The sequence below is a fragment of the Mesocricetus auratus genome, unplaced genomic scaffold, assembly GCF_017639785.1.
Source record: "Mesocricetus auratus isolate SY011 unplaced genomic scaffold, BCM_Maur_2.0 Super-Scaffold_100691, whole genome shotgun sequence".
Taxonomy (NCBI): domain Eukaryota; kingdom Metazoa; phylum Chordata; class Mammalia; order Rodentia; family Cricetidae; genus Mesocricetus; species Mesocricetus auratus.
In genome coordinates, this window is record NW_024429267.1 from 43,661,348 (window position 1) to 43,676,599 (window position 15,252).

The 15,252-nt window shown below is 37.7% G+C and overlaps 1 protein-coding gene across 3 annotated transcripts in view; it reads right to left on the minus strand.

The window, feature by feature from the left end:
- Atp2c1 (ATPase secretory pathway Ca2+ transporting 1) overlaps nucleotides 1-15,252 on the minus strand; it is a 90,999-nt gene that overhangs the window by 75,331 nt on the left and 416 nt on the right. Inside the window, exon 2 of one of the 3 annotated variants that reach the window (XM_040739893.1) lies at nucleotides 14,970-15,037. The exons of 1 other annotated variant lie outside the window; for it this stretch is intronic. In XM_040739893.1, the coding sequence (XP_040595827.1) occupies nucleotides 14,970-14,975 (6 nt within the window). In that variant the 5' untranslated portion in view covers nucleotides 14,976-15,037. Of the gene's footprint in view, nucleotides 1-14,969; nucleotides 15,156-15,252 lie in introns of all 3 variants that reach the window. One more of the 3 variants, XM_040739892.1, reaches the window with a different exon arrangement.

Here is a 15,252-nt window from a genome sequence, read left to right on the forward strand (position 1 = left end):
AGACTCAAAGAATGGAGTGGTGGATACAAGGGGCTAGGATAGAAGGGGTGGGAAACAAGGAGTTACTAAATAGCATAAAGTTTCGGTCTCACAAAATATATCAAATTATAAAAGTGTCTATAATCAACAAATGTACACTTAAAAATCTGTTAACTAAGTGTGTCTTATATTGTGTTCTTACCATGTGCAGGGCAGTCTTTTGTCAACTTGACACAGTGGAGGGTAATTTAGGAAAGAGAACTCAATTGAGAAACATTCCCTATAGAAATGGCCTGTAGGCAGGCCTATGGGGTATTCTCTTAATAAAGGTGTGGGAGGGCCTAGCCCACTGTGGGAGGTTGACAACCCTGAGCAGGTGACCCTGTAAAAAGAACAGGCTGAGCAACTCAAGAGGAGCAAGCCAGTAAGCAGCACTGCTCCCTGGTCTCTGCTTCAGTTCCTGCCTTCAGGTTCCTGTCTTCAGGTCAATGCCCTGCCTTCCCTTGAGGACGGACTGTGTAAGTGTAAGCCAAATAAATCCTTTCCTCCAAAAGCTGTTTTCTGTCAGTGTTTTATCATAATCCCAAGTTTTAGCAGCTTTATAAAATATCAAAATAAAGTGAAAGTGCTACATTTCAATTTCCAACACAGAGGGCACTTAAAGCAAGATTCTGAAACAGACTCTGGTATTCATTCCCAAATATTGGGGCTGAATACAACTGTCAAGCATCTGATCCAACTAAACCATGTCTAACTTACATAAAGCCAACAAACTTATTCCAAGATGCTCGTGTTATTAGTTTGGGGAAAAATACTCTTTACTCAGTAAGTAAATTTACTCTTTGTAGAATACATCCACTGTGCTTTGTTTTTGCCAACCAATGGCTGACATTGGCCACTTGAAGGGCACAATCCCAGAAATAAATTCAATCAGTACACATCAATGAAAGCTGTGTCTAGAAAAGCCAGTCACCAACATGAATAAAGGCAGGCAAAAGTAAAATAATGACAATAAAGTGGGCAAGAAAACACCAGTCACGTTTTTTATAGGCAATAAAAAAAAAAGGCCAGGAGTGTGTAGTCAGGTTACAAAGAAACCAACAGCTCTCTCCTCACTGACCAGTCAGTCTGAATTTTACCTGTCTGGTAACCAGTTATTTCCCTCTCAAGCAAAGGAAACTGGTACTGCATTTTCTGGCACATTATGGTTCTGAATTTATTTTTGGTTGGTTGCTTGCTTAATTGGTTTTACTTGTTTGTTTGTTTGTTTGTTTGTTTTGGTGGCAGGGTAGTGAGGTAAGGTCTTCTCACTATGTAGCCACAGCTGGCCTGGAACTAGCTATACATATAGCTATATACCAGGATGGCCTCAAATTCTGCCTCCCAAAGCATCAAAGGTATCTGCCACTATTTGAAAAGCCCTTAAAGAACTTGTAATATATAGGTGTTTCTATTATTCTGACTCTTCAAATTTAAAAAATAAAAGTCTAAGGCTGGAGGCACAGCTCAGTGGAAAAGTACATAACACAGAGACGAACAGCAAAAGTGAGTACAGAATGAACTGAACAAGAGAGGATGTGGACACAGTTCCTTACCTGTGCTACGTCACATAATCCTAAGAAAACCCTATTTTTCCTATTTCATAGCTAGGTAATTAACAACGAAAGAATAATTTGCCCGGGATAAAGAGAAACTAACAAAACTAGTAAGTTGTATGGCCAGGAACTGAGCCATTATCTAACTCTACGAGAACTCTTAACTCCCACAGAGTGTATTCAAACTAATCAGGTAACCCAAAAGCTTCAAAAAAGCAAATCACGCTCAGGACTAATTTAAGTATGATACTGGAATTGTCATGTGAAGCAACCATGTTTCTAATTTAAATTTAAATTTAAAAATAAATATATATATATATATATGTAAAGATCAGCTATAATTACAATTTGAAAACAAAATATTCCTAAAAGCAAACTCAGAACCAGAGGATTTTCACCCTTCCACCTTCTCTTTTTTCCTAACACACTAAAACTCTTCTAATAAACTGAGTGGATGATTTCTGAAATTTATACGAAGGACACAGTGATCACTTACAAGCAGTATTCATCTAAGGACTCTACGACTGTACTGTCTGCAAACAAAACATTTTATCAACTCTGTCACACTAAAGCCCAAGGCCATCAAGTAGGTAATTTCTGGTTAGGTGAACCTATAGTCCTAATAACTCAGTACACTAGGTGTTCCACTAGGTTGCATGCTGTTTAATACTTTATTGACAACTCTAGATAAACAGTACTTATCCAAGATGACATCAATGCAAGGCTTTATTGTGGAAATAAAATTCAAAGGAGCTTATTAGGATGCACCAATGTGTAGAAGCAATATACTTCTACTTCCTCTTTACAAAAGTAAATACGTATTTATGACACACAATGTAAAAACCAACTACTAAATACTAGATGGAATGGCTCTAGAATAGTAATTCAGAGATGAAGGTGAGCTGACTTTATCCGCCACTAAAAATAAAAGGGCTGTGAAAGTCTCTCCTCAGTGTGACTTTAAGTCCTAAAAAGGCAAACACCACCTCTACTTTTCCAACAGGGTACAAGCTCAGAACACTTAACAATATTCTAAAAATTACTTAAGGAGCCTATGTCCATTGTAGGGCATGGCTGGAGCCTACTCCAAAACATATACCATGGTAACATTTCTAGAAAATATTTTAAAGAAGATTTGAAGGAAAACAAATTTAAAATAAAAAGAAGAATATTAAGAAGAATCATGTTTTGTCCTGGCAAAGACATTTGTGGACAGTGCCTGACCATTACCTAGGTTCCAAAGAGGCTTTTATAAAGAAAGAACACGACAGAAACAGTCAAACAGTTTAATAGGAAACATGACTTGTGTAAGAGCAGAATGAACTTCACTACTGCTGTGAGTCCATGGTAAGGCCCAAGGTAACACAAGTTTCCAGCATTTGAGTGGGTGGCCCTTCCTGAGGAGATGCTATGAAATATTTCCCTCCATACAGAGCCCTAACTTCCAGAGCATGGCCTCCATGGGGCTCACATTCAGGCTACTTCTTAGATGTTCTTCATAAAGGAACTGAATCTGGCAGTCAGGACAGCTATTGCTCAGTGACAGAGTACTTGTTCAGCATTCACAAGGCTCTGGACTGGTGCCCTGGCACCAAGGAAACAAAAGCCTAGTATAATCACATCTAAGAAATCGTTTTTTCTCCCATGCTTACAGTGCTTAGGAATGAAATAAAATGTCCTAAATGCTATAAAATATTTGTACTTAAATACTCATTCTAATCCATTTGCAGTAGAGCAAATATAAACAGCCAAAAAAAAAAAAAAAAAAAAAAAAGCATTTACCTCTGAAGACCAGCAGGGATTGTGCACAGGGGGGAAAAAATTGTATCCCTAATATTAATAGTGTTTTCTTACGAAATTAAAAATTTGCTCATTTTAAAAAAGGGGGGCAAGTAATAAGAAAATGAGCTTGAGATAAATGTGGTACTTACTGTATGTCCTAATCCTATGCCCAGAGGTAAGCATAATGTCACCACCTTCAATAGACATGATTAAATACTTCTGGTTCCTTGTTTATCATTATTACAGATAGAACCAAATAACTACAGTTGCTTTTTTAACTCAATTCATCTTGGACCCAATGTCACCACAGTTGCTTCAATAGCCATCCCAGTACAGAGCTATGCTGTGCTAGGAAAGGTTACACTCCTGAAGACACAATATTGCTGTGTTTGTTAATCTGGTAGTGCTAAACTGGCCTCTGAAGAACTGTGTCAAGCCTCTCCCTCAATGTTCAGGAGCTTCTACTCTGCCAGCAATCTGGCCAGGGCCAGGCACCACCACACTCCTAATTGCTACCAATTAGATGACTAGGAAATCATCATTAATGTGTAGATTGTAGGTAGGGGTTCAGACATGATCTTGCTATGCCCTGCAGGTTGACAATGACCTGGAAAGCTTCTGCCTCAGTTGCTAACATATGACAATACCCAGCTGGCACTTGTTCCAGTGGGTCCACTTCTTCACCACTAGCACTGAAAATCTTCCCACGGCTCTTGTGGCCATCCGCAATCTTCCTGTGAAGTATTTCCTTGTGTCTTTTTTCTCTACAAGTTACTATTTCTTAGGGATTAACGAAGTCTTCTGCCGGAAAGAACCCCTCTATAAATTATTCCAAGTATGTATATAATTCATTCTGAGATATTTTTATTTTATTTATTTTTTTAGTTTTTACCACTCCAACTTCACATTCCCTCCCTAAGGTGAGCTAGCCGTCCATCTTTGTAACACTGGATAATTCAACAGCAAAGAGAAACAGGATGAATGTAAGCTCTTACACAGCCTCTTTATACACTACCTAGAATAAGGTCATAAGCAAGTACCCCAAAAGTTCTTACTTATGGGGCTGGAGAAATGGCTCAGCAGTTCAGAGCACTTGCTGCTCTTGCAGAGGACCAGAGAGTTTGGTTCCCAGCACTTGCATCAGGTGCCTCATAATTGTCTGTAACCCCAGCTCCAGGGAATTTGAGCCCCATTTCTGGCCTCGTAGGGAACCAGGCACATATGTACTACACAGGCATCTATGTAGGTACTCAAACATACACATAAAACAAAAATAAACAAAATCCCTTTTTAAAGGCTTTATTTTTGTACCTATGTAGGAATACTAAAATCTCAATATAGGACAGTTCAATGTAGTATCTATAAAAATTCCAACTAACTCTTTTACAGAAACAAACATGCAGAAATGCAAAGAAACCAAAGCAGAATAAACAGTCTGAAAAAAAAAAGCTGGTCACATACTTCAGTTTCAGAATACACTACAAAACTATACAGTAGTCAAAATAGTGTGACGCTGTCATCAGCACAGACAGACAATGGAACAGAGCCCGAAGCCAGGAGATAAACTTCACTTATAGAAAACAGAGACGACTCAATGAAGAAATAATCTTCTAAATGGATGGTACTAGATAATGATATTTCTACAAAATAATATAGCTAGATTTTTATCTCAAAATTGATCAAGTGTGAGAGCTAAATTGCAAAACACTAAGAATAAACATAAATCTTTATCACGATTAATCATCATGGTCTACAATCAAAGTACAAACAACAAACAAAAACATAAATAGTCACACTTTTAAAGCTTATGATAAATGCAAGGAAAACCACAACATCAAGAAACTAAAAGAAAGCCCACAGAACAGGGGAAATACTTGAAAACCATACCTCTAATAAGGACCTAATAGATAACTGTGCAATGAACTCTTATATAAGTACAGCTAAAGTATATATTTCTATCCAGGATACAGGATATTTATAGAGAGATAAAAAAAAACTTCCATTTATGAACCTTTAACTAAAAAAGAAAAAGCAAATTTTAAAAAATTATGAAGTAGTTGGAGACCTAAACCTTTTTTCATGTGGCCATAAGCACATAGAAAGATGCTGGGCATCATTAGTGACTGGGGAAACACACACCAAATGTACAACCACTTCATACCCCTTGGGATGACGATTTTAAAACAGAAGAGTAAAATGTAGGAGAGGATGTGAAGGAATTATTTGATACCTGCATTGCCAGAAAGAATGAAAATGATCAAATATTGCTGCAGTTTCTCAATTAAACAGAATATCGCCATTATGGCTCAGCATTCCACTCCTACATATGCACCCAAAGAATGGAAACACACACTCCTGAAAAAATTTATATATGAACATTCACAGCAGTATTACAACTGTCACAAAATAAAAATCTATAAATGTCTATCAAACAATGAATGAGTAAATACACAACCATACCTTAGAATATTATTCAACCACAAACAAAAATAAAGTACTAAGTTATACCAAAACATGAATTAAACTGAAAGAAGCCAAGCACATTACTTGATTATATTTATACAAAGTGCACAGAATAAGAAAATCCAAATACAGAAACCAGATTAGTTGCTAGAAGCTGGGGGAAGGAAAGAACAAGAAGTGAATGCTAATAGGGCAAAGATCTTTGGGAGGTAATGCAAAGGGTCTGCAATCAACACTATACAGGATGCTTCTATTGTACTGAAGCACACTGAGTTACACTTCAAAAAGGAATTTTATGGCATATGACTATCTTTTTTAAAATGGTCAAGTTTTACAAAACAAATCATGATTTACTACAGTAACAGAGAATAAGCACTTAGTCAGGTGACTCTGGGTCTAGAACATCCAGAGCAAAGAAGATTCATCTGGGAAGCAACATCGAACACCAACAGTCATGGAACTCTAGCTGGTACAAATTCCCCAGAGTGGAAGAAAGGTGAAGAGGGAGAGCTGTAACTAGGGAACCAAGCATGCAAGCCCAGGGGAATCAAGGCTCCTTGTACACCAACTGCTACCAGGCACAGCAAATGCAAGTCTACCCAACTGTAAGCAAATCTAGTCCTTTTACAAGTATCCCTCTACTACAAATAAATAGAAGAGAGATGTGGTCACCATTTACTTCAAATAGACCTAAAAATAATTAAGATCAAACGAGAAGTGGGAGGAGGCTAAAATACAAATGGTAAGAAATTGAACCTAACCTGCATTTCACATAGAAACCCAAGTAGAAAGGGATGAAACCAAGCCAAGGATCTTTGGAAAACAGAATTTGCCTATGTGCTGTAAAGCTAATGAAAAATAGTGTGTTCTACTTTAAAACTTCTTTCCTGGACCAGTGGGATGGATAGCTCAACAGATAAAGGCACTTGCCACACAAGCCTAGTGATCTGAACCTATATAAAGATAGGAGAACAAACTCCACAAAGTTGTCATCTAGCTTCCACATGTATGACACAGCATGCACAACCAAATATTCATATTATTCATATATACTAACAGCATTTTAATGTATTTCTTAAGAGGAAATGGTTGTGAATTAAGACTGAACAAGTCAACCAATTACTGTGGATAAGACTTTTGAAAAAAGACATGAGGAGAAAAGTGTGGAGAGCAGAAAAAGCCTTGAATGAATGTATGAAAAATGAATAAAGTCCTGGGTGAACATGTACTGTTGATATGGAAGAGCCAAATCCAGATGCCTCAGACACATGGGAAATTGGCGAAGACACTCCCACCCAAATATACCTCAGGTCAGGCTGAGAAGTATAGCAAAGCCTTCCATTGGTCCAAGTGTATGCAAACACTTCAAATGTCCAGGTCACACACAATGAGAAGGAAAAAGATTAGAAAACATGACAGACGGGTGAAAACAAGAACAATGACAACTAAAAGGGAAGGAGGATCCTCAACTGGGCTAGAAAAAGGGTATTTTATAATTGTGAATTTCCTAGTTTTGATCATTACACCATGATTGTACACAGTGCAACCATAAGAGAATTTTCAAAACAGACACTTGGGAACTCTTTGGACTGGTACTGTACCTTTTATATAAGTCTAATGTTAACAAAACACTAAAAGTTTAAGCAATTTTAGAAAAATTTTTCTTCGACAACTACATTTACATCCAATAGATAATCATACTTGAATTACATTGTTCTAAAGAAAGAATCTAGCATTTTTAATCAAGTTGCAAGATGGGCATATATCATTAATAACAATTTACAACAAATTACTGAAGGTATCTGAAAGAGAAGAATGTATGTCATATTACCTATACTTTTTCAAATCTGTGACTATTTTTGACTACCCTACATTCAGCACTTGAAACCTTTGTTGACACTCTCTCATCAACTGTTGTAACAAATGTTAGATTCCCATCATATTTTCTAGGATTATTTCTATACAATATTTACTTCATTAAGCAATCAATTGGTGATCTTAACTTTGTAGGCTATTGCAAACCAAACCCTTATGAAATCAGTCATTGTGGTTATACCATTCAGCTTGCTGGCCAAGTGTGTAGTACAGGCACAATGGGGGGCTGAGTCCTTAAAAGTAGTTTACCAGCAGATATAACAGATTATTATCAAAAATAATCAACTCTATAAAATGACAGACTCTAGATATCCCCTATGTGGAAGGATTTGGCAATAGGGTGGGAGGGAGGGGGGGAAGGGGAGTGCGGGAGGAGGGGAGGGAGAGGGAACTGGGATTGACATGTAAAACAAGCTATTTAAAATTAAAATAAAAAATGATAAAAAAAAACAAAAAAAAATAATCAACTCTAAGCACTACACATTTTAGTTGAAGGAAAGTGTTTTTGCTTATATTAAACGCACACTAACTTCTGACCTCAAAGAGATGTCAACTGGAATTTTTGTAAGTGTGTGTAGAAGAGAAAAAGTATTACAGACCCTAGTTGTCTGGTGTATTCACTAAGAGTTCAGAGGGCTGGGAAAATGGTTCAGTGAGTAAAGTCCCCGCTATACTAGCATCCCCAGCTCACATGTGAAAAGCCAGGTGTGGATGAGCACACCTATAGCCCTTGCACTAGGTCTGCAGCAGACGGCAGATCCCTGAGACTCACTGACCAGCCAGTCTAACAGATCTAAAGAATCGAAGTCCCGAAGCAACAGATAATACCTGCAACGTATCTAAAAATAAAACTAAGAATTTAACCCCAGTGAGCAAAAGCTAATACATTTAATCTAGCTGTCAGTATTTTTGTCTACTACTAAGTTATAAAATTCAAAAATCCAAATAAAGAGCAGCATACTTGATAAAGCCACAAGAAAAGCACTAATCTATAAAAGCTACTATAGGCTACTATAGGACATCCAACTTAGAACTAAGACAAACACTAAAGCCTTTGAATCCTAAGCTAAAGTATCAGTGGCCAAACGTTCCCTCTTCCCTTTAAATAAATTAAAGGAATCTGCATTTGCTTCACAGCTTTTGGCTGCTGGGCATCTGTACACATGTGACCATGACCCTACTTAACCCAGACAAACCTAAGAGTAGTCACCACCTCTTTACAAAGGAGGAAACCAAGGCTCAGAAGTAATTTTCTTGCCTTTGGTTAAAAAAGTGTTTCTCAATGGGTACCAACATTTGGGGCTAAATAATGCCGTGAAGGAAGAGGGTCGAGGGAGATGCTAACTTGTGTACAGTACAGTGCTTATCCTTGGTGTCTACACACTGGATGCAAACAGCACTGCAGCTGTGACAACCAATAATGTCTCTAGATATAGCCAAATGTTCTCTGGAGTGTGAAATTACCCCCAGGTGAAAGAACCAGAGTGAAAGCCAACTCTTTCATTCAATCAACAATACATATGTGCCAGACCCTTCTCAAACTGAGAAAGAGACAACCTGAGGGTTTCTACCACAAGAATACACTTTCAGCCTTGGTGTTCTAATGTAGCTGGTATTACATTTAAAATCTCTCTCCACACACAGCCCTATGTGATTCATTAAAATAAAGAAGTCAGCAATAATCATATCTTTTTCTGAGATGGAAAGGAAGCTAGAGTTCACAGAGGATCGCAGGTACTAGTTTCTAGTTTCACAGCCAGGTATCAACTCTGGCTAGCAGCAGCCCTCACAAGCATTAAGAAAAAGATATAGAGGCACAGAAGAGATCGGTTTACACCCTTTACAAAGTGCACCACATGCTATTTCTGGCACTCATGGCATGAAAGGCTTTGCCTTCTCTGAGGAAATGTAGCAATGGCACTCCATAGAACAAGGAAGGTTTGACTCCCAAAGACAGCCTGAGCCAAATATTTCTACTCCCACCTACATAGACACTCAGGTGAAGAAAAGCAAACATTTTCTAAGGAAATGCTAACACACCAAGCAAAGTCTACTAGAAACACTGTACTCAAAGAGGGAAGGGAGGAAGAGGTACATCTTAACATACTTGAATGAAATGACAATATCAAAAGCTAAGTTTTAGGTGACAAGTGAAAGGTGACAAGTTGAGAGGAAATACAGAACATGTCATAAGTTAACTTTGCTCTAAAACATTACTGCAGTGTTCCTTAGGAAAGCATTCTCTTTCCTGATTGCCAATTGCTGAGGATCTGACCAGCCTGGCCCAAAGGCAATGAGCTGTTGAAGACACCACATACAATTTTGAAAATTGTTCATGTTCCACTTTGGTGGTTATTTCTGTTTTTCTATAAAGGGCTGAACATGAAACAGCAGAACATTTATTACAGTCTAATTCTACTCGAATAAGTACAAATAACTTTTTACAAGAAAGCCATCAAGTCATTCTAAAAATGCCATGTTAGATTACTTCGTGAATCCTAGGAACAGTGACACACAACCTAAGTCAGCACATTTACAAAATTACCACATGTCAAATCCAAAAGGCTTTACTTAAGCAATTACAATTAACAGGTATAGTACATAAGTCCTTCTCCTAAATTCTCTACTACCTGTAGCAGAAAAAGAAAGCCAGAAGAGACAGCCACCCTGACCCCTTTAATCACTGTCCAAATACTAACCTTGCACAATTCACATTTTTCCAAATGCATCACAAGTTTAGCCCAAGGAGCCTAAATCAACACCATCTGAGCAATTACTTATATACTAAAATTTATGTTCTTGTCAACAGCAACTTAAAGCCAGAAACAAAGAATACAGTTAACAAATACATACAAATTAGTAAGTGAATATAAACCTTAGCCATTAAAATTCATAAAGAAATGTATCAACTTAATCTAAATGATAAAGAAATTATTTCTTTTGTGAAATTATGGTACTAGCCTGAAAGCTCACTCACCAGTTTTACTTTTACCAACACCTGCCCGCAAAAAAAGGAGAAAGGACCTTGTCATGACGGATGCCTGAAATTACTACAAAAAGACTATCTTTTAACAAGGTAAATAAATTCAGGCCTTTCTTGAACTAATTGTAAGCTACCTTTAAGATATTACCTGTAATAAAGGTGCAATTTAAAAATAACCCTAACTTACTTTACCAGCAAGATAAGGTATTCTTGCCACCTTTAAAACAAAATTCAACCTTGTAAACACATCCTGGTTAAGTAAAATCTCCAAAGAGAACCAGCTTTGGACCTCATGTGTATGTCCTCCAGACAACTATTTTGTTTCATTATGTTTCAATTAACAAAGATACATTCTGTTGACACTAAATGGTCAGAATAGTAAGACAAACCAGGGCTCAGAAGATGTTTTAGTTCCTAGAGTGCCGATTTCACAAGCTTGAGAACACATAAAACACTAAGATAAATCAAGTATTTAGGATTCGACTGTCAAAGGCTAGTCTGGTGGGATAGCTCTGTTGCTGAAGACACTTGCCAGCAAGTCTGACAACCTAAATTTAATCTACAGAACCTACATGATGGAGATAAAAAAAACTCCCAAGTTGTCCTCTAACCTGCACACACACACACACACACACACACACACACACACACACAAATAAAAGTTCTAAAGGCTATTGAGCCTACTGCTTGCAAACCCTGCAACAGTCTTTGCTCTTTAAAAAATACTTTTAGACACACTCTTGGTTTTGGGCCTTTTTCAAATACCAATTAAGAATATCTTAGAAACAATACTGCAAATAAAATAAACTACATTTTTCACACCTAGAAACTTAGGATACTTTTATAAGTTGGAATAAAACTAAAGTGGTTTCTTTTCCTACTGTTCTTTCTAACCTAGAGTCCCTCCAGCTGTCCTAACAAAGTACTTTCTTGAGACATTCCAAGATGATGAACTATTTGAAATTGAGCGATAAACTACCTTGAAAAGTATAAATACAAATGACATTAAAAAAAAAAGATAGAGGGTTATTTCCTATCTGGGTAGCATTTCCTGAAACCCTGAAGTTATTATATTGCTAATCAAGAGTGAAAGATACATTTAAGCAGCATTAAGAGACTTTAAACAGCCAGCTCTGTAGAAAAGGCCAAATTTGTTACAAAGACTAAAGCAGTTAACAGGAAGGAAAAAAAATTCTGCAAAACCCTCTAGCTAGAAATGTCTTCACTAATAAGCCATCCTTTAAACTATCAACAACTTTTAAAAAAGTCAAAAGGCTGTATATATGTGTATCTCAGATTACTAAGTATTAGTTATCTTGTTAGTTTAGACTTGTAATAAGCATGCTAAAAGGAGTTTCAAAAGATTTGGATGAAAATCCCAACAACTGGTTGTCTAGGACTAATCTTTGAAATTCCAGAAAAAAAAAAAAAAGTAAGGCTACAAATGTTCCTACTAACTAGTAGGAGGTATTCATGAAGCATCCAGGAGACTATGGCTAAAATTAGGTCAAGCTTTCCTGACAAAGTTTAAGTGGGCCCTGGGAAAAAAAAAGTCTAGAAGAATCAAAATCTAGTGCTAAAGAAAATGCCTCTACTGTTGAAGTTTGAAGTAAATGGATAAAGCCATTTCCTCCTGGGATGTAACCACTGTAAACATGACTGCTAAGAATTCTTTCCAGGCAGATGCTCTAGAAAGCCACTATCAGATAACCCTACACAGTTCACACCTAACAGTGTAATTTATCTGCCTACCTACTGGCAAACTCTTCCTGGACAACAGTAGCATGGCTTAATCACTCATTAGAGCTGTGTCAACCATCCCTCTGGCTTCACTCCCTATACCAACCCTCCAAGACAGCAATATCCCATTCACAGAAAATTAAACTTAGAATCTGAGACAGCTCAGAAGTAGAGTGTCAAGATCTAGGGGGGAGGAAGGACACTACCTCCCTCCTACTACAGAAAATTACTTAAACCGACCCCCACATTGAACTAGTAACTGCATCCTGAGCATTTTGGTCACAACTATTCCCGGTTCCAATAATGAACTGTCATGACATTAATGACAGGTGACATAATAATATGTATGCATCAAATAGTGAACAATGCTATTTACAATTAACATTTATTATCTATTGTATGCCAGATGCTGTTTCGAGCACTCACAACAACCTCATAAGGTAGCTACCATTACCCTTACTTTTACACATGAAGAAATGAGAGCAAAAGCTTTAATAATCTGTAGCAGGGCAAATAATATGGAGATGCACTATTCACAGTGAGATGCCTAAGTCTACAAGCCATGCTCTTAAATTCCAGCATTTCCCTCTCCCAAAAGAATGTCTGCAGTGCTTCTCATCATCTCAACTTTGTGGGCTGCACATTTTCAATTCCAGTTTATAGATGAAACTCAGCAAGGTGAAATGTTTTGCAAGAATTTAGCATTTTGCATCCACACTTCTAAGCTGTTAAAATCAGGTCAGAAGAAGGTACAAACTATAAATGAAAAGAAATACAAATCCATCTTAAAATAGTCAATTGCTCTTGAAGATTCTAAGCTATCTACAAGTTTTTCCTTAAAAATTTGTAAATAGGAAAAAACATGTTAAGAGATTAGCATAGTAAGAAATTAACAAAAAATAGTCTCTTCATGATCAAAATAATGGGGCAGAAAACCCCTCAAGTTTTAAGACACTATAATCTTTTACTAAGAAGCTACATCATCCTTGTGTGGTCATAAAATACAGACACACTCCTATCTAACAACCACCCCCTCCTACCTCAGCAGATGAGTGCTGGCTAGCTTTATTACTCATGCTCTGATTCCTAAGGCACCAAGAAAGAAAACCAACAGCCAGCTATCCACCTACTCCAGGCTACCCTCCTAAATCTGGTAACACTCTGAAAATAGCTCACAGATGTACAATAACTTTGAGGTTTTACTTGCAGAGATTTTTAAATAGAAACTACTACATGAATGGACTTAATATTGTTTTTTGAAAAGCAAATCTGCCTTTCTTAAATCTATAAAAGAGGAAAGTGGCTTAGAAAAACAATTTTCCAAACCACCAGAAAAAAAAAATATAACTGCTTTCTTCAAGACCCAATTAATGTAACTCCTGTGCAGTTCGGTTTGTCAGAAAATGCCTTCCACCAATTAGCCACCTAGAATGAAACGCAGCAAGACGATGCCTCTCATCACTTTTCCTACACATGCCACAGTTCTGCAATAGCACAACAGATTACCGCATCCACAAGAAACACCTACTTTAAAATTCCAAGTCCTACTTAGCCAATCAAGCCTACATCCTCAACAATGGAAAAACATATCAGTCTAACTGCAGTTGGTGTAACAGATAAAGATCTTAAAACCAAAAGATTCAACGGAGGGGGTTAAAAAAAAAAAAGCAATCATTTATCCAGTATCTTGCCTAGCATCTTGCAGCCTAGTCAAAAAAGAAGCGTTGAAAAAAAGAGATGATCACACACCAGCCAGAAGTCGGTCCAAACAATAAACATGGTTGGTTCAAGAGGGAAGAAAAATCATTTGCTCAGTTATTTGATATTTTTTAAAACTATCAGTGGCATATATGAAAAGCATTATTTGAATGAGGCCAAAGTAGTTGAGTAACATGTAACAGCTGATGTGTTCAAACACAATGTGAAATAGGGACAAACAGGTTCCCTCCACAGTCAGTCTCCTGAAGATGTTTTGAAATAGGGCAGAACTTTAACAAGGGAAACTGTCTCGGAAGATTTCATTAAATTCAAGGGTTTGTTTCTTGTTTTGTTTTGTTTTTTTCCTATGAATTTTAAAAATACCGCTTTTTTCCAAAGCTAGAATTTATCGAATTTATCTTAAAAATCTTTTTACAACTGAATTCAGTCGCACGTCTTTCACAAAGCCTACTATGCAAATATACAGAGATAAGATCCATAGCCTTCTCTTCCCGTTTCCACTTTCCATCCTCTGATTCCTTTTAAAGAGCTGTAAGGACGTGCACAGATGCTATCGCAAATGAAAACTTCCGTTCCATTTCCTATGCTAAATAATAATTTCCCAGAAAAGCAGAACCAAGCTGTCACAACCTTAATCCCTGCACTATCCATGTTACCAAAACAAAAGCTAAATGCCCTTAGGCACGCAATCCTCAGACATTTCACATGCAAAGGGGGGGGGATCAATTAAATAAAATCACGAATAAAAAGATAGAAAAAGACAGACAACTTAAAAAGCAAACCACCACACCCTCAACTCTGCGTTGCAAACCCATCTTGCCAGGGGCCTTTACCTTCATTTTCCATCGAAACTGCACCCGGGTTGATGGCTACAAAGTCTTTAGTGTCAGCCACGGCCACACTGGGAATAGAGAGGAGAGGAGGAGGACAAGGAAGAGAAGACCCCGGAATCCCAGGCTGTCACCCCCGCTCCCGGCCACACGTCCCACGGCTGCTCCCACCACCCCTAGCCGCAGCATCTGCAAGAGAAACCAGGAGAAGCGGAGCTGACGAGAGGGGAGAGGAGCGGGGCGACCCCCGCCCAGCCGCCGCCTCCCTACCCCCCGCCCCGCGCCG